Source organism: Mesoplodon densirostris, chromosome 3 (genome assembly GCF_025265405.1).
Source record: "Mesoplodon densirostris isolate mMesDen1 chromosome 3, mMesDen1 primary haplotype, whole genome shotgun sequence".
Classification (NCBI taxonomy): domain Eukaryota; kingdom Metazoa; phylum Chordata; class Mammalia; order Artiodactyla; family Ziphiidae; genus Mesoplodon; species Mesoplodon densirostris.
The window spans coordinates 162452793-162476134 of NC_082663.1; the positions used below are offsets into that span (position 1 = coordinate 162452793).

At 49.6% G+C, this 23342-nt stretch overlaps 1 protein-coding gene across 1 annotated transcript in view; it reads left to right on the forward strand.

The window, feature by feature from the left end:
• Positions 1–23342, forward strand: part of STK10 (serine/threonine kinase 10) — a 131883-nt gene that overhangs the window by 56861 nt on the left and 51680 nt on the right. The window contains exons 5-8 of the mRNA XM_060094947.1: positions 11761–11833; positions 12806–13000; positions 13584–13665; positions 22199–22333. Of these exons, the coding sequence (XP_059950930.1) occupies positions 11761–11833; positions 12806–13000; positions 13584–13665; positions 22199–22333 (485 nt within the window). The remainder of the gene's footprint in view (positions 1–11760; positions 11834–12805; positions 13001–13583; positions 13666–22198; positions 22334–23342) is intronic.

Here is a 23342-nt window from a genome sequence, read left to right on the forward strand (position 1 = left end):
CATCAGGTCTCAGTTGCGGTGCGCGGGCTCTTTGTTGCAGCACGCCGCGGGCTTCTCTCTAGTTGTGGCGCGCGGGTTCCGGAACACGTAGGCTCTGTAGTTTGTGGCACGCAGGCTCTCTAGTTGAGGTGCACAAGCTCAGCAGTTGTAGGTGCGCGGGCTTAGTTGCCCCTCGGCATGTGGGATCTAAGTCCCCTCCCCAGGGCTCTAACCCGCATCCCCTGCATTGTAAGGCGGATTCTTTACCACTGGACCACCAGGGAAGTCCCCAGCCACTATTCTCTTTAATGTCTCTATGAATTTGACTACTCTAGGAATCTCATATAAATGCAATCATTTGTGTTTTTGTGCCTATTTCACTTAGCATAATGTCCTCAAGGTTCCTCCATGTTGTAGCATGTGTCAGAATTTCTTTATATTTTTAATAAGTTTTTTTAACCAAAATAACACATACATGTGTCCTGTACTCCTACCATCTCCTTTCCCTGTCCCCCCCAAGACAATCACTTTTAACTCTTCTCATATTTACTCTTGCATAAATGCAGGAGTAAATATGAGAAGAGTTAAAAGTGATAATAAAAATAAAAATAAAATAATAAAATATAAAAAAAAGTGACAATAAAAATAACGCATATGTATTGGGTTCATGAAGCACCCTCTAGATGCCGGCCACCAGACAAGGCACTTTCTAGATGTCATCTCATTTAGTCAGCACTCCTGAGGACCCTTGGGGGAGGGGAGGCGACTATACCCATCACAGGTGAGGACGCTGAGGCCCACAATGGAATGAGATGCCCAGGATCAGTCCATGAGGCGGGAGAAGCAGCAGGGTTTGGACTTGGGTCTCCCTGACTCTAGCTGCCAGTGGACTGGTTCTGTCACAGGTGGAGGGAGGTGGCCAGGGAAGAGCCAGGTCAGGGAGAATCTGGGGACAGAAGAGTCTTATGTGCTCTGGGGAATTCAAGGCAAACCTTCGCTCAGCCTTCAAGAACATATCCAATGTATATCTATATCCCCTCCCTCTTGGACCTCCATCCCACCCATCTAGGTCGCCACAGAGCACCGAGCTGAGCTTCCTATGCTTTATGGCATGTTCCCGCTAGCTATCTGTCTTACGCTTGGTAGTGTATATACGTCAGTCCTAATCTCCCAATTCGTCTCACCCTCCTCTTCCCCCGCCGTGTCCACATGCCCGTTCTCTACGTCTATGTCTCTCTTCCTGCCCTGCAAATGGGTTCATCTGTACCATTTTTCTAGATTCCACAGACACGTGTTAATTGTACAGCAGAAACTAACACAACATTGTAAAGCATTTATACTCCAATAAAAAATTTTTTAATTGAAAAAAAATATGCAAAATACTAAAAAACGTAAAATAAATAAAATAAAGTAAATACATACGGTAATACCTAAAAAAAAAAAAAGAACATATCAAATGGTGGAGACAGGACACAGACAGCCTGGGTCAGGAGCAGCCTGAGGGGCTGTCAGCACAGGGAAGCCCGGGAAGCCCTGGGTGGAAACAGGGATGGAGGGAGGGCCCCAGCAGCCTCGGGCTAAGATGTGCGCAGTGAGGGTCTCCTTTCCCTTGCTGACTTCCTCCACACACCCCTTCAATCGGGAGGGCGCTGACGTGCAGAACTGACTCCAGAACCCCACTCGGAACCCAGCAGAAGCAGATGGGGGCATCAGCTTTCCAAATGACTTGGCAGATGCAGTTGAGAAAACCAGGAAACCAATTAAGGAGGAAGAAAAGTTCAGGGAGAGTTGAATGTGCGAGTATTTACACAATTACCGCTGGGCCCTGGGAGCCCTGGTGTGGACGCCTGCTGAGGCCTGATATTCTGTTTTAGAAAATCCTCCTTCCCCCTGGGGCTTGGAATCTGCAGCCTGGTGAAGCAGTGGAGGAGGCCTGGGAGACGAAGTAGCAGTCTGTCTGCCTCTTCCTAGGTCCCTGGGACCATCTGGGGCCCCTGGAGGGGCATTATGCAACTCAGGGCTGCACAAGAGAATTGCTCAGCAGATCTTTCTCCCAAGCAGAGATGTCACCTCATCAGAGACAGTTTGTGTTTCTCGATGGAGTGGGAATAAATGGGAAGCAGCAGGGTGAGCTGAGCAAAGCGTCGGCCCTAGACACAGACAAGCCTGGTTCAGATCCTGCCTCTGACACTTCCGAGCTGGACAAACACATTTAACCATTCAGGCCTCAGTCTTTTCATCTGTGCAGTGGGTGTAACAACAGAACCTCCTCACAGGGTTGTGACCAGTGGGCTGAAATACAAAGTACTGTCACAGGGAGGCTCAGGGTTCTGTCCCTCTCTGCTACTAGGCATTTTGCTTCTTCCTTGTGTTAAATGTTTACTTCTGTCTAGGATGTCAGACTTCCTCTGAGATTCATTTGATAGTTGCCAAGCAGAGCACACGTTCCAGCTCTGGGTGGCTGTGAAGCAGCTCTTCATGGCCAGTGGGAATCCATTTGTGCAGAGAGGGAAAGGAAGAGTGTCTGCCACCAGAGACAGTTCAGATATAAAGTGGGGTGAGGACTCTGAGGTCCAAAGATCTGTGCTCTTGTCCTGGACCTGCCTTTGGCCTTGGATGAGTCACCTAACCCTTTTGAACCTTACTTTCCTCAAACAGAGTGGGTTAGTAGTTCTTACCTCATGGAATTGGTATGATGATTTAATGAGACAATATATGCAAAGCATCTATAGGTGCCCAACCCATCAGAGAGGCCTGGCAAAGGTTGAGTTTCTTTCCTGGGCTGAAGAATGTCTCACAGTAGCTGTCGTGAGGAGGAATGTTCTTCATTCTCCAAAGAACCTGTGTTCCTCTCCCCAGAGGTGCTTCTCTGAAGATGGGAGGTGAATTTCACAACTTTTGGGGTCTTTCAAGTTCCGAGAAGAGGTCTGAACTGGCCTAAAAATCAAAGTGCCTAACACAGAGCCTGGCACATAGTAGGTGCTCAGTAAATAGTAGCATCCACCATTGCCATTACTTTATCAGTTCAAGTTACTACAGGATATCTACTTCCCAAAGGCCCCCTGATATTCAGGAGGCCTGGCAGGTAGGCCTGGCAGGAACCAGTCACCTGCCTCTCACCCCCACTTGGACCCTAACCCAGAATTCCTGTTTGCTGCTGCCAGCAGGCTGGGGTCTTTGTTCTTTCATTGTGGCTACCAGGCACTGAGCCAGTGTTTGGTATGTAACTCATTGAATCCTCACAGACTACTGATAATATTTTACAGAGGAAGGATTTGGCACTTAGAGAGGTTAATTAACTTACCCAAAGTCACACAGCTAATAAGAGGAACAGCTGGGGTTTAGACCAGTGCATCTGGTTTCAGAGCCCATGTGCTTAACCACTACCCTCAGATTCTTTTGGTGGCAGGTGATAAAAACTGGTCTCACGTGACTTAAGGCAGACAGGAGAATGTGTGTATATGGTGTTTGGAACCGTGCTGGGGAAGATATGCAGCTGGACATGGAGTTAGTTGGACCCTGGAAAACAATGCTGCCAGGACCGTCTCTGGTTTCTGCCTTTCTGTGCATGCTGGTTAGGCTCTCAGTCCAACCCCTCACACACAACTTCTGGCTGGGTTTAATTTTACTTTCCCCAGCATTGCCTCCTGCAGGATGAACTGAACCTCATCATTTCAAGTCTCAGAGTCAATAATCCCAGTGAAGAGCTATGATTGGCCCAGCGTGGCTCAGGTGCAGATCCGTGGACCAATCGAGGAGGCCCAGTAAAGAGGGCTACTCTGATGGGCCCAGCTTGTAGTCAGTCTCTGAGAATGGAGGCGGGATCATGTAGCAGTATGGAAGTCCCCCTCGCCCTCCTGAAACAGCGGGGTTGGGGGTGGGCAAGATGGTTTTCTAGAAGGAGGAAAGATTTGGACTTGCCAGAAAAACAAATTGCTGTCCACCATAGACTGGCACAGCCTGTCGGAGTAATAGAGACCCAGAAGAGGGAGTGAGTGAGGCAGAAATGGATGGAAAGCAAGAACAAAGGACTGAATTTGCAATTGAGGTTGAAAGAGACAGAAAATACCAGAAAAATGCAGGGGTATGGGGGAGAAGAGAGAGTTGATGAAGGCAGTAGGGTAGGAGGCCGAAGATGGAGGGGAATGAATGGGAAAGCAAAGCCCTCATTAGTGGTCATGTGTACCTGGTTGCCTAAAAAACAAAAGAAAATAAAAATAGAAACAGAAAAATAGAGCAGTTCTTTCAGTCTCACAGTTGGTTGCATAATATGACCCCCATTTAATAGATGAGGAAACTGAGGCTCAGAAACAGGAAGTAGTTTGTCTCAGATCACAGTAGACTCTTCTCACTTCCCCGCCTGGTACTGTTCCCATGATGCTCCTGGGAAGGCAGATGTCCTGATAGTTAAGAGAGGTCACTTGAGTGACTGGTGGAAGCCGCCCTCTTTGAGCCCAGGCATGCCTCCGGCTGCTCTAAGGAAGGAAACCCCTGGGATTTTAGGGCTGAGGATGGGAGCCTTTGATTCTCCCGTCACCACCCCAGTTCCAGCAGGTCCCAAACCCTCTAGAGAGGGTTCACTTTTCTATCTGCACCATGAGGGCTGTGGCTAGTTTTTGCCCACAGGGCCACTGCTGGCTGGCTGGAACAGTTTTGCCGTGTAAGGAGATGCAGTGTCCCTGGCTCTTTCTCACTAAATGGTAGCAGCACTGTCTTCTGTTGTGGTGACCTGACTGCCCCCATTCACTTCCAAAAACTCCCTGGGGCACATGGCACGACCCCTGATTGAGGCCCATCTGGAAGCTTCTCAGACACCTGGAATTCGAGTGTAAGCCCTGACCAAGGTAGATTGTGGACTCCCCTGGTGTGGGGTGGAGGGTCCAGGAGAGGAGGACAATTGGGCAGTGGTTTGCCTTTAATTGGCATTGTCTGGGAAAAGGCTCTTCTTATCTTGGATTCTTTTGGTCGCCTGCGGTTAAGGGGACAGATGAAAGATTCTCTTATATATCTTCATACATTCTAAGTTCACTGCGTGCATGTGTGTGTGTGTGTGTGTGTGTATAATATGTAATGCATTTTACACTGTTATGTAATTTTCTGATTATAAAAGTAATATGTGCTATTTATACATGTATAGAAAGATATGTACAATGGTTTTCATTGCAACAGTATTAGTAACAGCAAGAAATCAGAAATGATCCAATTTATTCCCGTAGATTACTTAAATAAGTTATGGTACTGTCATACAATGGAATCTTCTTCAGCTATTGAAAAATTAAGTTGTAGAAAATGTGTAATCTCTTGTAAAGATGTATATACATACTGTGAAGGGGGAAGAAACAAGTTGCAGAATAGTATGTTTAATCTGATTTCATTGTTAAAAGTAGCAAATACCTGAAAATGATCTATACATATAATTTTAATATATTTTTATTTACATATATGATTTTTATTTATATAAATAAATCTGGAGCTATATGCAGCAAACTCATAACTGTTTATCTCTGCCAGGGTTATGGAGACTTTTTATTTTGTAAATGTTTGAATTTTTGATAAGTAGTATTACCTTGGTAATAAGAAAATAAATATATGAATGAGTATATAGGTAGATATAGTCATATAGACAGTTAGGAATAAGACCCACAAAGAAGGAAATTAAAGTCTCTTCTAATCTTGCCAAGATGCACTGCTTCCTTCCAGTCTTTTTTTCTGAGCTCAGAAAGACCAGAGAGTGGTAGAGCACAGACTTAGTGTCACATTTGTCCTTAGATCTGGGTGACCATCTGCAAGTTACTTAATCTCTCTAAACTTCCTTGTCCTCATCTGTAAGATGGGGATAATAATTTTCCCTGCCCCAAAGGGTCATAGATATAAATGACATACGTAGGAATATATATGCTGATGAGATGCAAAATGACATACCGAGGAAGGTAAATGATATGCATAAGCCTCTTTGTGTAGTGCTGCACACCTTATAAGTTCTCAGTAAATATTAGTTTTTATTAGATTAACATGTATTTTAAAAAAAATTTGGATCATAGTATATATATATATTTTTTTTTTCCAGTCAGCTTTTTAAAAAAATTGAATAATATCTGATAGTTCCCCATATCCTTAAATATTCCTCAGAAACATGGTTATTTAATGTTTTTCTTTCATTCCATCATGGGCACAAACCATAACTGACCTATGAAACCCCCAAAGTTGGATATTTAGGCATCTCGTGAGGTTTCTCACATTATCCTCTAACAAGTGCAGTGATGGGCATGCTTGTTCATGAGTCTGCAAGTCTCTGTCTGTAATCACACCTTTAAGGGGAAGTCTCGGAATTAGGATTGTTGGGTGTGTGCAGCGTGTCGGGTGGTGTTGATACCTGTGGCCAGTGTGCCCTTCACGCTGGGTGCGCCAGTTCACACCCCACAGTGGAGTGTGAAGTTCTTTCACCACATCCTGGCCCCCACTGAGTTTTACTTTAAAAAGGAAAAAACAAAAACAAAACCCCACAACCCTCACCCCAAACTTTGCCATATGCATCTCAGCTTTTCAAACCTGCTTTACATAAAAGCGATGCGTACTCTCTATCATAAACATTTTAAAGAATAAAAGGTGTATTCAGTAAAAAATGTAAGGCCCCCCTCAGCACACTGCCCCCAGCAGAATCCCACTTCCGGGGAGGTAGTCACAATTAAGTTTGATGTGCAGCCTTTCAGACTCTTTTCGATGCTTGTGGACGTCTTTGTGTGCATGCAGTATGCGTGGGTCATTCTTTTAAGATACAACTGGAATTCATACTGTTCATTCCACACAGTGCATCAGTCTGTCAGCACCATGGTGGGGACAGTGTGTTATGGACGAACTTCCAAGTTAGTATGTACAAAGGCAAATTTGTTCTTTTTAAGGGCTGCATGTTATCTCATGGTCCGGGTGAGCCCACATTTACTGAACTATCTGCCAACCAGGCTCCAGCAGCAGCTTAGGTTTTTTCCAATTTTTCACTCTTTTGAGTAATGCTTTCAGAAGCTTCCATGAATATGTGAAATCTGTTTGGGGGGGATTTATTTCCAGAAATAGAATTGTTGTCAAACATATTTCTTAAAACCGAGTTTTGTCATTTTTTTCCATCCGTTCATTTATTCTGTTGTTCATTTGAGAGCCCTGTTGAGTGTTTCATGTGGCAGATGTGGTGCTGGGATACTGCTGTGGACAAAGCAGAAATGGCCTCTTTCCATATGGAAATGATCATTTATGGAGTCCCCACCTGCCTGCTGCTTTGTCTCTGATTCTTGTTTTAAAATAGGAAAAGGAAAGGGAGGAATGTTTTCAACAGAAGAGACTGCCTGGTGAAAATCCCAGACTGCCTTTGAATTGTCCGAGGGCAGCCATCTACCTATTGGAGGACATGGCTTATAAACTCCATTCAGGGAGCAAACGGCTGTGGCCACTGCCGCCCAGGGACAGTGTGAGGGTTCTGGGCTGCAGGGAGGGGCCGCCCCACCCTCCTGGCTGGTCCCCAGAAGGGGAAGTAGCAGCCACCCAAAAAGCTGGCAGGCGCTTGCTTAGGGGACCAACTGTGTGTCGTTTTGAAAGTTGGTGGTTTCTGCTTTTCCTCTCCCTTCTCCGGAAGGGACCAGTGGGCGCTGTGGTATGGGAGTGGCCAGCTCTAGCCTCCCTCCTGGAAGTCTCACCCTGGGTCTGAGAGGCAGTCGCTCTCCTGCAAAGATGTCGTGGAATGGCGTGCCAGCCATTGTTGGTGTTTGCAGGATAGGCAGGCCCACGTGGGGCCCAGGCGGACCCAGCAGGAAGGAGGTGAGCCTGGCTCCCCATTCTTACCCAGGAGCCCAGTGATTGGGTGATGACTTGCCCAGGCCACAGGGTGTTCAGCAGCAGAGCTGGCTTCTCACCTGGGTTTCCTGGTTTTTGCAGCTCACCCTGCAGCAGTAGCTGCTCCCACCCTGGAAGGCGACAGCCCCCCAACCCCAATAGCCAGACTGTCCCGTGAGCACTGTCATCAGCTGATGGAGTAGCTGTTGTCCAGTTAGCCTCTCTGACTGAGGCTCAGAGACCAGCTTTCCTGACCATTCCCAGGAAGGGGTCTCAGTACAGCCTCGTCCTTTTCCCGACCTAAGGATCTCGAGGGTGCCAGCTCAAGTACCTGTGGAATATTCACCATCATGACAGAGCATTCACCAAGAGCCAGGCTTAGAGCTGCTTGCTTTATGTGTCATTTAATTCTCACTGCAACCCTACAAAGCAGTTCTACAGTCTCACCATCCCCATGTCACTGGCGGGGAAACTGAGGGTCAGAGATTTGGTAACTATCCTGGCCCCTGCCTATTTCCCCACTTATCCAAGTCCACCCCCTTCCAGCCATGCTGCCCTGCGCCTCCTGGGCCCTCCAGCCAGCTTGCTTCCTCTGCCTGGGAATAGTTTCCCCTAGACCTTGACCTCCTGTCTAAAATAGCCGCCCATCCATCCAGCACTCTCTGTCCCTTTGTCCTGCCTTATCCCTGCATGGCCCTCCTCATTACCAGGAATCACGTGGTGTGGAGAACCTGTTTCCACCACCAGAATAACAAGCCAATGATGGTGAGGGTTTTGGTTCATCTCTGTGCCTAGAACAGTGCCTGGCCCACGAGGGATGTTTAGTTAGTGCTTGTTGAATGAATGAATAGCCTGGTGGCACTTCCTCCAGGTCCTCCCTTCCCTGCTCTCTTGAGGTCACATCCCCCGACTGTAGACCCTGCAGCCCTATCTTTCCATCACTTTACATGGTTGTGAGCTCGTGTTTATCTGATTGCTGTCTGCCTCCACCACTAAGCTTTGAGCTGCCCGAGGGCAAGGACTTCATTTGCTTTTTCCCCACTGTATTCTCTGCCCTGGGCCTGTGTGTGGTTCCAGATGGTACCTGAATGAATAGATGAATGAACCTGGTGCAGTAGAAGGGGCAAGACTGGAACCCACCTCTCTAGTGTTCAGGCCCGTCTCTCAGCATTATGCTCCCTCCTGGTTTGAAATTGTGAGTCTGATTAAAGCACCCGATCGTGGCTTCCAGACCCAGGCGGAGGCTCCCGGGGTGGCCAGCAGTTATATAACAACTTTGCAGTTTCTCGAAGCCAGGCTTCAAACGGAACATCGATAGTTCTCTCAAGGTGTTGCTTCCTCCTGAGTTTAGTTTTTAATGAAGATGAAACTTGGCCCCTGAAGGCCAAAGCACTGGAGAAAATTCCTCTTCGTGGCGCTGGGCTCTTCCCTTAGCAGCGGGTGTGTGAAGCAAGACTGGTGGTGGTGGATGTGTGTGTAAAGAGAAATTATATTTATTTATTTTCTGTTAGTCCTGAAAGTCATACACGTTTCTCACAGCAAACTTCGGGAATTCAGAAAATAGAAGAAACCTTGTCTAGTCTTACCACCCACAGACAACCATTTAAGCAGGCTGGTACATTTCCTCCAATAATTCAAAATATATTTTTGCCCTTTTGTGGGGGGGGGGAGTGGGGCATAATTCTGACCATACAATATACATCCTCCCCCTTTCCCATTTAACCTATATAAATATACCAATAAAATATTTTAATATTCTATTAAATATTGAAATATTTAAATATATGTTATTTTAAAATTTTAATTTATTTTTACTTCCAGTTTTATTCAGATATAACTGACATTCAGCACTGTATCAGTTTAAGGTCACAACATAATGATTGGACTTACATATATCATGAAATGATTATCACAATAAGTTTAGTGAACATCCATTTGTATAGTTACAAAATGAAAGAAAAAGTGTTTTTCCTTGTGATGAGAACTCTTAGGATTTACTGTGTTACCAACTTTCATATATAACACCCAGCAGTGTTAATTCTATTTGTCATGTTGTACATTGCCTCCCTAGGACTTATTTATCTTAAAACTGCAAGTTTGTACCTTTGACCACCTTCATCCGATTCCCCCTCCCCCGAACCCCTACATATCTGATCTGTTTTTCTATGAGTCTGTTTGTTTTGAAGTATAATTGACAGCACTATGCTGGTTTCTGGTGCACAGCATAGTGAGTCGATATTTCTACGCATTACAAAATGATCACCATGATAAGTCTAGTTACCATCTATCACCACACAAAGATATTACTTGATTATTGGCTATATTCCCCACACTGTACATTTCATCCCCGTGACTCATTTGTTTTGTAATGGGAAGTTTCTACCTCTTAACCTTCCTCACCTATTATCATTATGAAATGTATGTTAAAATTTAATATTAATGTGTATAATTTAATATTAAAATATTGAATAAAGTACTTCAAAACTTTAATGACTACAAAATATTCCACTGTGTGTGTATCACATTTTTCTTAATCTGTTCAGTTGTTTACCCTTTACCTTCTTTCTTACCTCTCCTAGTTTCCTAGTTCATCTTGCTCTGTGTGTGTGTGTGTGTGTGTGTGTGTGTGTATGTATTTGATACACCATCTTAAATTCTTTCTTTAATAAATATTTATTTACTGATTTATTTATTTGGCTGTGCCAGGTCTTAGTTGCGGCGTGTGGGACCTTTAGTTGTGCCGTGCGAACTCTTAGTTGTGGCATGCGTGCGGGTCTAGTTCCCCGACCAGGGATCGAACCTGGGCCCCCTGCATTGGGACCGTGGAGTCTTAACCACTGGACCACCAGGAGAGTCCCTTAAATTCTTTTTGGAAAAGATAGAATATGTTATATATTGCATACAAGAAGTTTTAAAATCACTCCCTGAAAGCTAAGCAATTGTGATTGTTTTTAACTCGTCTCTATTATGATGGCACTTCGATGAATATCGTTATGCATAATTTTTTTTTAATATTTAAGATTATTTCCGGCTTCTCTGGTGGCGCAGTGGTTAAGAATCCGCCTGCCAATGCAGGGGACATAGGTTCGAGCCCTGGGCCAGGTAGATCCCACATGCCACGGAGCAAGTATGCCCGTGCGCCACAACTACTGAGCCTGCACTCTGGAGCCTGCGAGCCACAACTACTGAACCTGTGAGCCACAACTACTGAAACCTGCACGCCTAGAGCCCATGCTTCACAACAAGAGAAGCCACCGCAGTAAGAAGCCTGAGTGTACTGCAATGCAGAGTAGCCCCCACTGGCCACAACTAGAGAAAGCCCATGTGCAGCAACAAAGACCCAATGCAGCCAAAAATAATAAAAAATAAATAAAATAAATAATAAAAATTAAAAAAACCCGATTATTCCATTAAGGTAGATTTCTAGATTTGGAAGTACTGCACCAGAAGAGTATGGATATTTGAAAGGTTCTTGCTATTTATTGCCAAACTGCTTTCCTAAAAGCCTCTCCAATTTATATTCTTTTTTTAAAAAAAATTATTTATTTATTTATTTATTGGCCATGTTGAGTCTTAGGTGCGGCACCTGGGATCCATCATTGCAGCGCACGGGCTTCTCTCTAGTTGAGTCGTGCAGGCTTGGTTGCCCCGTAGCATGTAGGATCTTAGTTCCTCGGCCAGGGATAGAACCCGCACCCCCTGCGTTGGAAGGTGGATTCTTAACCACTGGACCACCAGGGAAGTCCCCTTCAGTTTCTATTCTTATTAGCAAGTAGGAAGGTGCATGTCTCAATACATCTTACAGCAGTAGGTATTATTGTTTTTTAATGATTACTAGTTTGCTAGCTAGAAAATGGCATCTGTTAGTTGATTTGGAACATGTGTCTCTGAGTCCATGCCCCAGGGCTGTGGGTGGAGGAATGTCCATCCAGTACTCTATCTGAGATTCTTGCCTTGCAGCTGACTTTGGTGTGTCTGCCAAGAATCTGAAGACTCTGCAGAAACGAGATTCCTTCATAGGAACGCCTTACTGGTAAGTCGTGTAGCTTCTGGAAATGGGATGGTGGGCTGAACGCTACACCTCCAACTCTCCATGGTTCCTCTGGCTGGTCTAGAGGAGAGAGAACAGAGGCAGGGGCTCCTGCATCAGCCTGCTGGGTCTGAGCCCAGATCCCCTCACTTACTAGCGCTGAGACCTTGGCCATGTTGATCAGCTTCGTGTGCCTCAGTTTACTCACCTGTAAAATCAGGGGTATAATAGCACCTACATAATGGGCTGTTGTGAGGATTGAGTGGGATGGTGCATATAGAAAATGCTCCATTAAGAACTGACACCCCTGAAAAACGGTTCTTGATTGAGTGCCAGGCATAGGGCTAGGGCCATGAAGATGAACAATACAAGTTCAGTTCCTATGCTTATATGAAATCTCCCCAGACTTATCCAGTCCATTGTGTTTCCTTATTTTCCAAAACTATTACTTTAAAAAAAAGCAAACAAACAAAAAAACCTCTCTCAGTTTCGCACCTAACTAGTTTCTGTTTTACTTCCCATCCTGGAGTGAGGTTCCTTTCTTGCTTGCTTATTACTCACTCTTTCTTTCTCTCTCTGCCCTTTTATTCCCCTTTCTCCTTTTCTCTCCCATCCCTTCTCTCTGTGCTGTTGTGTTCTCTTCACCCCCCTTCCCGCCCCCAGTTTTCCCTGAGTACCTTTTCCACTGCCCCCACCCACCCCTCCCCCAGGACCCTGTGTTCTGGATTGTTGCTGCCATCTTGTGGTAGGAATCAGAACTGCAGCAGGACTTGGGCATTGGAGCCGCTTGGAAGGCGTCTTTGTGTGAGAAACCGGTCCTAAGGAAGACAGTGGGATGGAAAGGAATGAGAATCATGACTCGGGAGTGCTGCCAACCCCCTGATGTTGGCTTGTGCTGGTCCTTGACCCTGAGTCTCTGAGAAGCGCCTGTGGAGGCCAGGGTCTGAGCCCTCTGTTGTCCCTTGGTTGGTTCAGGATGGCTCCCGAGGTGGTGATGTGTGAGACCATGAAGGACACCCCATATGACTACAAAGCCGACATCTGGTCCCTGGGCATCACTCTGATTGAGATGGCCCAGATCGAGCCCCCGCACCACGAGCTCAACCCCATGCGGGTCCTGCTCAAGATTGCCAAGTCGGACCCTCCCACGCTACTCACGCCTTCTAAGTGGTAAGTGGCCAGGAGGCCTGCCTGAGGGTGTTTGCTGGACGGCCAGTGGGCCTGGGATGCGGGGTGAGGGGATGCGGGGTGCCAGGGCTCTGCCGTCGCTGCTGGGCTCCGCAGTTGGGGAGCGGTTGGGCCTGGGGGTCTGCAGGCCTCTCTGAGCTCCCTGGACCCTCCTGGCTCTTTTCTCCCTCTCTGCTGTGGACATAGGCTCTCCATCAGAGAGAACGGGTAACCCAGATAAGCCGGATCCCACTGCAGGAGTAAGAGCCCACGTGAGCCCCAGCAGACACGTGGCACAACCCTGGGCTGGGAATTGGGGCTCGAACCCCAGCACTGCTGTGTTTCACTGTGTGCCCTCGGGCAGGTCCCTGCTCCTCTGATTTCCACATCCTCTCTGTTGGTGATGTCTGTGACGAGAAGGGCATCTTGAAGGCCCCGTCGCCTCTGCCATGTAGCTTATAAAGGCGCCCTTTGTCCTAGGAAGGGCGTGTTTGGGAAGCACGCGCCTCCCAGGAGAGTGGAGTCAGTGATGTGGGGAGTTTTCTCGGCTCTCGCCCGCTCCCAGCTTACCTGTCTGTCGTCCCAGGTCTGCGGAGTTCCGAGACTTCCTGAAGACGGCCCTGGATAAGAACCCGGAGACCCGGCCCAGCGCTGCACAGCTCCTGGAGGTGAGTGGTCCCCTCTCCCGGGTGGCTGCCTGTCCCTCTGCCCAGCCCTTCCTGTGGACAGATCACCCGTGACCTGGAAGCTGGGTTCGTCCTCCCCCAGCCCAGGCGATGGTGTGCACAACTGTTCACTCATCGGCCGACGTTCCCTGAGCACCTGCCATGTGCCGGCCCTCGTGCGGGGAGGGCTGGCTGTGGTAAGGGAGCCCCCAGACTCCTGTGCTCAAGGAGCTTACCTTCCAGTGGGGGAGACAGGCAGCTGATGAGCAGATAGTGCACGTGGCAGGTGGAGAGCAGGGCTGTGGAGGAAAAGAGAACAGCACAGGGGAGGGGGGCCTGGGCGGGGTTGCTCTCCTATAAAAGGAGGACACTAGGGGCTCTGTGCACAGAGACCCAAAGGAGGCCGGGGGGCCAGGCACATGGTGCTCAGGAGCAGAGGTGAAGGCCTAGGATGGGGGCCCGATTGGTGCAGCCGGGAGAGCCGGGGGGCCAGGGTGCAGGAGCCGGGGTGAGGAGGGGGGCAGGGCTGGAGATGAGATCGGAGCGGTACGGGGGCGTGTCCACCCCCAGGTTCAGTGCTTCCCTAAGAGGACACTCGGGACGCAGCATCTAGTCGTACTCTCCACTATGACTTATTACAGCAAAAAGATACAGAGGAAAAGGCACCTGAGGGAAGCCAGGCAGGAGCTTCCAGAGTCCCCTTCCAGTGGAGTCACACGGTCTGTGCTTAGTTCCGCCAGCTGTGCGTCGTGGTGACACGTGTGAGGTGTTGTTTACCTGGGAAGCACGGGGGAGAGCTCGGGGCCCAGGGTTTCACTGGGGGCTGGCCACGTGGGCAGCGTCTGCCTGGCACGGGCAGGGTTCCAGACTGCAGAAGGCTGGCAGGCGTTCAGCATGGGCCACCTCGCTTGCAGTTCAGGCAGAGCTGGCCCCTCTTATCAGTTAATGGGGGGAACCCTCCCCAAATCCAAGTTCCTGGCGAAAGACCAACGGTGGAAGCAGGCCTTTCAAAGAGGAGGGGGACCAGGTCATGGCGGGTCATACAGGACCTCGGGAGGATGCAGGCTTCACCCTGTGTGTGATGGCGCACCCGTGAGGGTTTGGAGGAGGGAGACACCATCTGACTTACACTTACAAGGCTCCTCTGGCTATTGGGTGTGGAATCTCCAAGACCAGCCAGGATGACAGCTGACTCAGGGAGCATCCCCTGAGCTGGCTGAACGGACTCCAGGTGGGGAAGTGGATGACTGTTTCCTTGAACCTCTTTGGAATATTGGAGGTAGCTGCGAGCTGCCCTTGCCGGGGGCCGATGCCTCGTGTCCTGGCGGGGTGAGTGTTCGAGTGTTTGCAGCTGTGTTTGGAAACACCCGGCTGTCTCTAGCGCGGCTGATCCCAGTCCCCGGGCCACCAGTGCTGTTGGGAGAGGGAGAGGAAGTGGGCCTGGGTGATGTGGCCTGTCCACTCTGGTCCTTCCACCTTCGTGTGGTGGGAGCTAAGGGGGCCGACGCTCCACCGTGCACTCGAGTCTTTCTTCACATTCAGCTGCTTCTCCCAAGCCCCGACTTACTGTGCGCCAGGTGCTGGGGCTGTGGTTGGCACTCTGGGCCACAGTGCATCCCTCTGGGATGTGTAGCAAAGTGATTCAGTGTGTGGACTGGGGTTGGAAAGTCCTGGGTTCAAATCCCAGCTCTGCCACTTACTGGCTGTGAGACCCTGCTCAGGGGGCTTAACCTCTCTGTGACCCTGTTCTCACTCTGAAGTGAGGATGATAGCCAGGCCGCCCTTACAGAGTTAAGTGAGAAGACACTGTAAAGCGCTTAGCTTAGTTGTTAAGTGCTGTGCGCAGTGAAGAGTTGTTGCATTGAATTGAGTTATTAAAAAATGGAAAGGAGCGAGGATGCAGAGTGGGGTGTCTGCTGGGGCTCATGATTGTTCCTTGTAGATTTCTGCATTACATTTGAAAGCACACGGCTGGAGTTACCAGCGGCCTTCTTTTCGGGGTATTGCGGCGTTTGGTGGGTGGCGTCGGCAAGGGACTGGACCAGGCCAACCAGGGGTGGGGGTGCGTGGGCCTGCCGTCACTGTCAGATGCAAAAGCTCCAAGCTCCTGGGGCCAATTGTTTCCTGTGAGCAGGCACCTCCTGGCCTGATACATCCGGCCTCCAGGATATGCTGTCAGGAAGAGACCAGCTGTCCCTCATCCCCTCGTGGCAGCCCAGGAGCCTCAGCCAGAGCCAGGAATTTCCGTTCCATAGTGGAGAAAAAAACGTCCTGCCAGAGGACTCTTCACTGAGACACAAGGGTGGCAGAAGAAAGTAGAGATCCCTCCAGACAAAGAAAGCTCCTTTCAGAGCTTAGGCTGCCCTCAGTTTTTTCCACGTGCCTGTTCGTCTCTGAGTTAGGGAGGGTGGGGCATCGTTACCCCCTTAGGTGAGGACCCTGAGGCTCATGGCAGGGAAGTGGCCTGCCGAGGTCACCTGACCTGGAGTGGCCACAGGTAAGCCCAGACCTTGACTTGCCAGCACACCCTCCAGAGCCTCACATCTGCCTGCGGCCCCCACGTTCCTCCCGGCCCCTCCTCTTGCCCTGCATCCCGCCTTCAGCTGACTGACTTATGCCCCCGCTGATTTATGATCCATTCATTCGCTTGCACGGATATTTTGTTGGGACCGTATCACTTGGTGGTAACCCGGGCTCTGAAATCAGGCTCGCCCTCCTGAAACCCGAGTGGTCCTCACTCTGAGCCTCAGTTTCCTCCTCTGTAGGAGGAGGGTCGTGCTTGCATCACGGAAGTGTGTGAGTGGATGCGATTCTGTACCCACCTGCTGTCTTCAGCATCGTGGCTGTCACACATCCGGTGTGCAGTGTGCACTTGTTGAATTTGCTCTTAAACCCACCCTCTTCTAACACAGCATTCTTGTCAAGGTCGTTAGTACCTTCTGGACTTCGTGGTCAGCTCAGGCCTCGGTGCTGGTCTTGCTGGACTCAGCAGCAGCCACAGGCGACCCCCTTCCCCTTGGCTGTCAACGCCTGATGTCCAGTCTCCACGCTTTCTTGGTTTCCTTCCTTCTCACTGGCCACTCGTCTGTCTCCTTCGCCTGCTCCTGTTTCTCTAGCTCATTAACGTGAAGTGCGCCAGGGCCTTTTCCTCCGTCTCCATCACCTTGATGGGCTCGTCTGTTCGCCATGACTCCCACATTTCTGCCTGCAGTCCAGACTGCCCTCCTCGCCCACAGGCCCTTGTATCTGGCTGTTTACCCTCCCCCTTTAGGTGTCCGTAGATATCTCAAACTTAACACATCCGCAACTGAGCGTCCCCATCTTTCTCCAAATATGCTCTAGCGATGGCTTTCCTGTCTCATTCGATGGCAGCCCCACCTTGCCAGCAGTCAGGCCCCAAACCTCGCAAGCATCCTTAACCCCTCTCTTTCTCACACACTCTGTATCCATTCTACCAGGGAATCCTGTTGTCCCTGGCTTCAGAGCATGCCCAGGATCCAGCCACTTCTCACCACCTCCATTGCAGCCAGAGGGAAAAACATAAGTCAGCTCCTATACCTCCTGAGTCCAAAGCCCCTTAATGGCTCCCATCTTACTCAGGGTAAAATCCAGAGTCTCAGTGACCTGCAATGTCTGCCCACCCCACCTTGACTCCTCAGACTTCTCTTCCTCTTGCCCCCTCACTCTTCCCCAGCCAACCAGCCTCCTTGTTACTCTTCAGACACTCCAGGCACACTCCAGCCTCGGGGCCTTTGCACTGCCTGTCCACTATGCCAGGGATGCTCTTCCCCTAGACACCTCCATGGCTGACTCTTTCTCTTCAAGTCATTGCTCAAATGGCAGCTTCTCAGTGAGCCCTCCCCCAAGTACCCTGTTTAAAACCTCCTGCACCCCCACATTCCTAATTCTCCTTCCCCTGCCCTACTTTTGATTTTCCATGGCACATAGCGCTTATAGTATATCACTTACATGTTTATTAAGTTTATCGTTGATTTCCCTGACTAGCATGTCAGCTCCCTGGGGACAGCAGTCTTTGTTTTTGTTTTCATTTTTGCTTTCACTGATGTGCCCCATTCATCCAGAATAGTACCTGGTATGGAGAGGGCCTTCGTTAAATACATTTACTTATTTTTACTTAACAAAGTGTTATGTCACCTCTTCTCCATGCCAGGTTCTATTCTAAATGCTTAGCAAATGTTAGCTAATTTAATCCTCATGACAACCCTATATAATAGGTACTGTTTGGATCTCTGTCAAACAGATGATAAAACTGAAGCACAGAGAGGTTAGGTAGCCTGCACAAAGTCACACAGTGTGTAAGTGACAGAGCTGATTTCTGATCCTGGTCATCTGGTTCCAAAGCCTGTTCTTTTGACCACTCTAGTAAGTTGCCCCTCTGAATGAATGAAGGAAAGAAAGAGAGATGGCATAAAGTTAGGAGGGAGGGAAGGAGGACTGAAGGAAAGATGCTGACACCTGAAAGCTTGGAAATGTTATTAGGCGTTTTCTAAAGCCAGTCTTGGAGCGTGGGACACCCCGGCTGATGGTTTCTAAGCACACAGGAAAACTAGGCTCAAGTTCTTGGGAAGGATGACTGCGTAGATGGCAGGAGAGGTCCTGGCCAGAGGGTGGGTGCCAGCTGGCGAGCTCTGTGACACCTTGGGGCTCCCTGCAGAGACAGCACAGAACAGCTTTTCGTCTTCCTGAAGGAGCAGACGGCTGAGTTTCCCTCTGATCTGGGTCTTCCACGGGGGTGACCGAGCACCTTTCTAGGGACCCATGTGCCCAGACCAGCCTGTCCCTGTGCAGGTGCACAGTGCACTGGCCACCGGGGAAGGTCCCGCACCCTTCTGTGCTGGGCTTTGTCTCTAACGGGCCTTGGCAGCTTGGCAGTTGAAACGTCTTTTCTGTTGTTGTTGTGTTTTTTTTTTTTTTTGCGGTACGCGGGCCTCTCACTGTTGTGGCCTCTCCCGTTGCGGAGCACAGGCTCCGGACGCGCAGGCTCAGTGGCCATGGCTCACGGGCCCAGCCGCTCCGCAGCATGTGGGATCCTTCCAGACCGGGGCACGAACCCGTGTCCCCTGCATCGGCAGGCGGATTCTCAACCACTGTGCCACCAGGGAAGCCCTGGAACGTCTTTTCTAAACACAACCCTGGAAGTAGCAGAGCTGATGCAGTGGAGGAGGTGGCCTGTGCTTTGTGTCCCAGACCAGTTTACAGAACAGTGTTCCGGGCCTAATCAGACACAGGAGGGCCCGCCTCATCTGCCAGCCCCTCTCGCCCGGGGATTCCAGGAGCTTGGCGTCCAGGGGAATGGCCCTGCTCACCTGCCCCTCTGTCAGAGGCTTTCTTCCCCATGCCTCCCCCTCCGCTTCCTGAAGACCCCGAGGTGCTCAAGGGAGGCCATGCAGAAGATATTCAACCTCAAGAAAGCAAGGCTCCTGGCCAAGCTTAAGAGTCACTAATTTGGTCAATATGTGATATGGCCTGATGAAAACCTGGTATTTCCAGAAGCCTGTGTTTGTTAAACTTCTCTAAATTCTCAACCCTATTTGTTTATTTGTTTCTGCCGCATCTGCTTCAGCAACTGCAGTGAAGTGTCCCGTGGCTTCTTGTTTATTTGTTTCTGCCGCATCTGCTTCAGCAACTGCAGTGAAGTGTCCCGTGGCTTCTTGCTCAAGTTCACATGTGTGAGGTTGTGCCGTGTGAAGCTCGGGAAGCTTTTGGGATCTGATTCTGACCTTCAGTTCCAAAAAGCTGCACTCTGGGGACGCAGGAGGGAATGGTGCTTAAAGGCTTCCCTGATTGTGGTTCTGCTGCTGGTGATAGCACTGATGATCATAGTGGCAGTGGTAGGAATGGTAGGCATGGTGATGGCAGGGGCAGTCGTGATGGTGGTGATGATGGTGGCTTTAGGAATGACGGTAGTGGTGATGGTGGTGGTGCTGCTGATGATGATAATGATGGTGGTGATGATGATACAGATGATAGCTGCTGTATTTTGAGCTCTTGCTACAATGCTTAGAACAGCCATACTATTATTCCCAGTATACCGATGAGCAAACTGAGGCTCAGAGAGGTTGAGTGACTTCCCCAAGTTGGTGGAAGTGGGATTTTATTCCAGGCAGCCTGGCTCTCGAGTCTAGAGCCAGCAATCTTCACTGCTATACTCTCCTGCCTCTCACGATTAGTACATCCTTATTAATATTCCAATTCAAGACCTTTTGGAGCCACACAGCAGCCAGAGTGATGCCTTCAAAGGGTAACTCTTTTTTTTTTTTTTTTTTTCTTTTTGCGGTATGCGGGCCTCTCACTGTTGTGGCCTCTCTCGTTGCGGAGCACAGGCTCCGGACGCGCAGGCCCAGCGGCCATGGCTCACGGGCCCAGCCGCTCCGCAGCATATGGGATCCTCCCAGATCGGGGCACGAACCCGTATCCCCTGCATCGGCAGGCGGACTCTCAACCACTGCGCCACCAGGGAGGCCCCAAAGGGTAACTCTTTATATCACTGCTCTGCTGCAGCCCTTGTACGTGCTGCTCCCCCTGCGTGGAATTCTCTGTGCCCAGATCTTTCCCTGGCCGGCCCCTTCACATCCCTCAGGGCTCAGCTTGAATGTCACCTCCCAAGGAGGGCTCTCTGCCCAAAGACCTAGGCAGACTCTCCCGCCACCCACCCACCGCACCAATCCAGGCCCACGTTCCTCCAGCCTATCCTATTACCTGATCTGAAAAATGATCTTGTCAGTTTGGTTACATGCCCATTGTCTTTCCCTCTCAGCTGCGAGCCCCCAAGGCCAGGGAGCTTGCCTGTCTGCTTGTTTGGCCTTATTTCAGCACCTGGCACATCACTGGCCTCAACATGGGGCTGAGGCATGAATCAACGAATGAACGGGGGGTGTGGGAGAGAAAGATAAGAAATAAAATTCTTCACGTCTTTACTAGTTTGGACTAACTAGAGAAAGTCAGGCTGGTTTAGGAAGATCTGAATGACAGGGCTCTTTAAAAGGAGTGAGGCGTATTGCTTTCCCACGTGCAGAGTGGGGTGCCCAGGTTGAATACGGTGTTGCCTCTGGCCTTCCACAAATGTATTAAACAGATAAGAATGAACAAGCAGTTAGGAACGATTTGTAGTGGACCTATCAGCTGTGAATGTGTTTTCAAGGTGTTAGAAAATTTATTCTCTTTAGTCATTTAAATACTTCGCTGCAATCTTGTTGACACTGTTCCTCCTCTGATAACTGACAGTAAAAACAGTGAATTTCATCAGAGCCTTCCTGTGCATTTCAGATGAGCAAATTCCAACCTAACAACTGCCCCATCCCGCCCCTGCCAATGCCTTTCTAAGTGAGTGTGGGGAATTGAGGAATCCCATGTCCCTGTCCACAACCTGGTGCTGGGGACAAGATGCTCAGAGACAGTCTTGCACCAGGGAGATCTTCGGGCTGATTTACTATCTGCTGAGGCCTTAAAAGCTTTGGTGTTTTCCAAGGTCCGTGAAAGAGCCTTCACTTTTTAAAGACGTGACATTTCTGTAAACACCTAGGAATAGAACATACACTACTTGGCCTCAAGATTTTGCAAACACACACATCCACCCTGAGACCTATACGAGCATGTTCATAGCAGCTTTATTAATAGTCGCCCCAAATGGGAAACAACACAAATGGCCAGCAACAGCAGGAAGAATACACAAACCGTGACAGAGTCACGTGGTAGAATACTGCACGGGAATCAAAAGGGAAGAGTTTACCGACATATGCAACAGGGTAGGCGGATCTCATAGTCTCAGTTCAACTTGTGTTGAGTGAAGAAAACCAACCACAAAAGAATACGTACTCTATGATTCTGTTCAGATGAAGTTAAAGAGAAGGCAAACCTAGTCTCTGGGGCTGGGTGGCTGTGGGGAGTGAGGTTGACTGCACGGGGAATGGGGACCTTCTCGAGGTGATGGAAATGGTCTGTGTCTTAAGCTGGGTGGTGGTTACACCAGGTGTGTATGTATGGAAAAAGTCCCTGAGCTTAATGATTTGTGAACTTTACTGTGTGTAAGTAATTCTTCAATAAAGTGTGTGTGTGTATATGCATGTATATACTGTATATATTATATTTTTAAAACCATATATGAAAACCTTTTAAAAAAGTAAATTAACAAATAAACAAACCTCCTGAAACATGACTTCTGCTCCCGCTTTGGGCTAAGCTCTTCCCTTCGGGTGATCCCATTCCATCCTCACGCCTTCCCTGTGGGTCTGGCATTATTGTCTCCACTTCAGAGGTGAGAAGCCTGTAGCTCAGAGAGGGAAGGGGACTTGCTCAGTGTCACACAGCTGGTGAGTGGCAGAGCTGGCGCACTTTCCACCACACACAGGACTTTCTGAGCTGCCTCTGGGTCTGCCTGACCAAGTTCCTGTTCACGTTTCGCTCAGGGATGCCGCTGGCCTTCTCCGCCTGGGGGATCGCCTCCCCCAGCCTTGGCTGCCCCTCCTCACCCCCCAGCCCACAGTGGTTCTAACCCAGCTGTCTTGCCCACCCTCAGCATCCCTTCGTCAGCAGCATCACCAGCAACAAGGCTCTGCGGGAACTGGTGGCCGAGGCCAAGGCTGAAGTGATGGAGGAGATTGAAGACGGCCGGGATGAGGGGGAAGAGGAGGACTCGGGGGATGCCACCTCTGTAAGGCCTGGAGGAACGGGGGTGGGGGGTGGGGCGTGCGGGAGGCACGGGATCCCCGCAGGCCTTGGCTGGTGTGCGAGTGGCCCGGGCGGTGCAGGAAGGGTTCCTTTCTGTTTATCCCCAGCTCAGAGGTCACAGGCCCCCACGCCACCAGTTACGTAAGACAGCACGTGGGCCGGGATTAGGCAGCAGGGCGTGTTGACCAAATCCTGTGCGTTTTCAGGGAAGACCAGGAATCAGAGTTTTATATGAGATCTTCCAGGTTTTAAAAGTTGGTAGTTGACTCATTTTGCTTCCCAGCCTTTTATCTGTTGTGGCTCACATACAAAATGAGGATGTGTGTAGCACACTGTGGGATCAATGCACATAAAGGCTGCACGTAATCAGAGGCAACGGGCCGAACGAAGGACTCCGGCCACCCCAGACCCCGTCTGGCTGCCCTGAGTGCCCAGGGGACCCAGGTCTTGCCATATTCGTAACCCATCTGCAAGCTTCAGTGCTTGGCTGGCTGTAAATTTAAATTAAAGCTAATTTACATTTTTATAAAACATTTGAGCCAAACAAAACACGTCTGTGGGCTGGCTTCTGTCCTGAGCTTCTACTTTCGGATCCCTGGTCTAGCCATTTGGGGAGAGCCTCCCCCAGGAGGGGAGATTTGCTATACAGATGGTGCCGTGGACCTAATGAGGGAGGGCCTAGACTGTTGGGGATGGACAGTACAGCATTTTCTCAAGTTTAATTCATTCCTGGGAGGAGCCTGAGCTGGTGTGAATCCTCACCAGGACGAGGAAGGGACGCCCCAAGGAGGACGAGTGGAATCAGCACAGTAACCACAGCCCTTACTGAGCCCCCGCTGGGTGCCGGGCATCCTGCAACTCAGACAGAGGAGAACCCAGGCTCCATTTTACAGATGGGGAAACTGAGGTTCGAGTGGTGCAGTCGCTGAGCTCTTAGGTGGCAGGGCCAGGTGTGGGCTGGGAGTGGGAGGGGCAAGCAGCGTGTCTGGGGC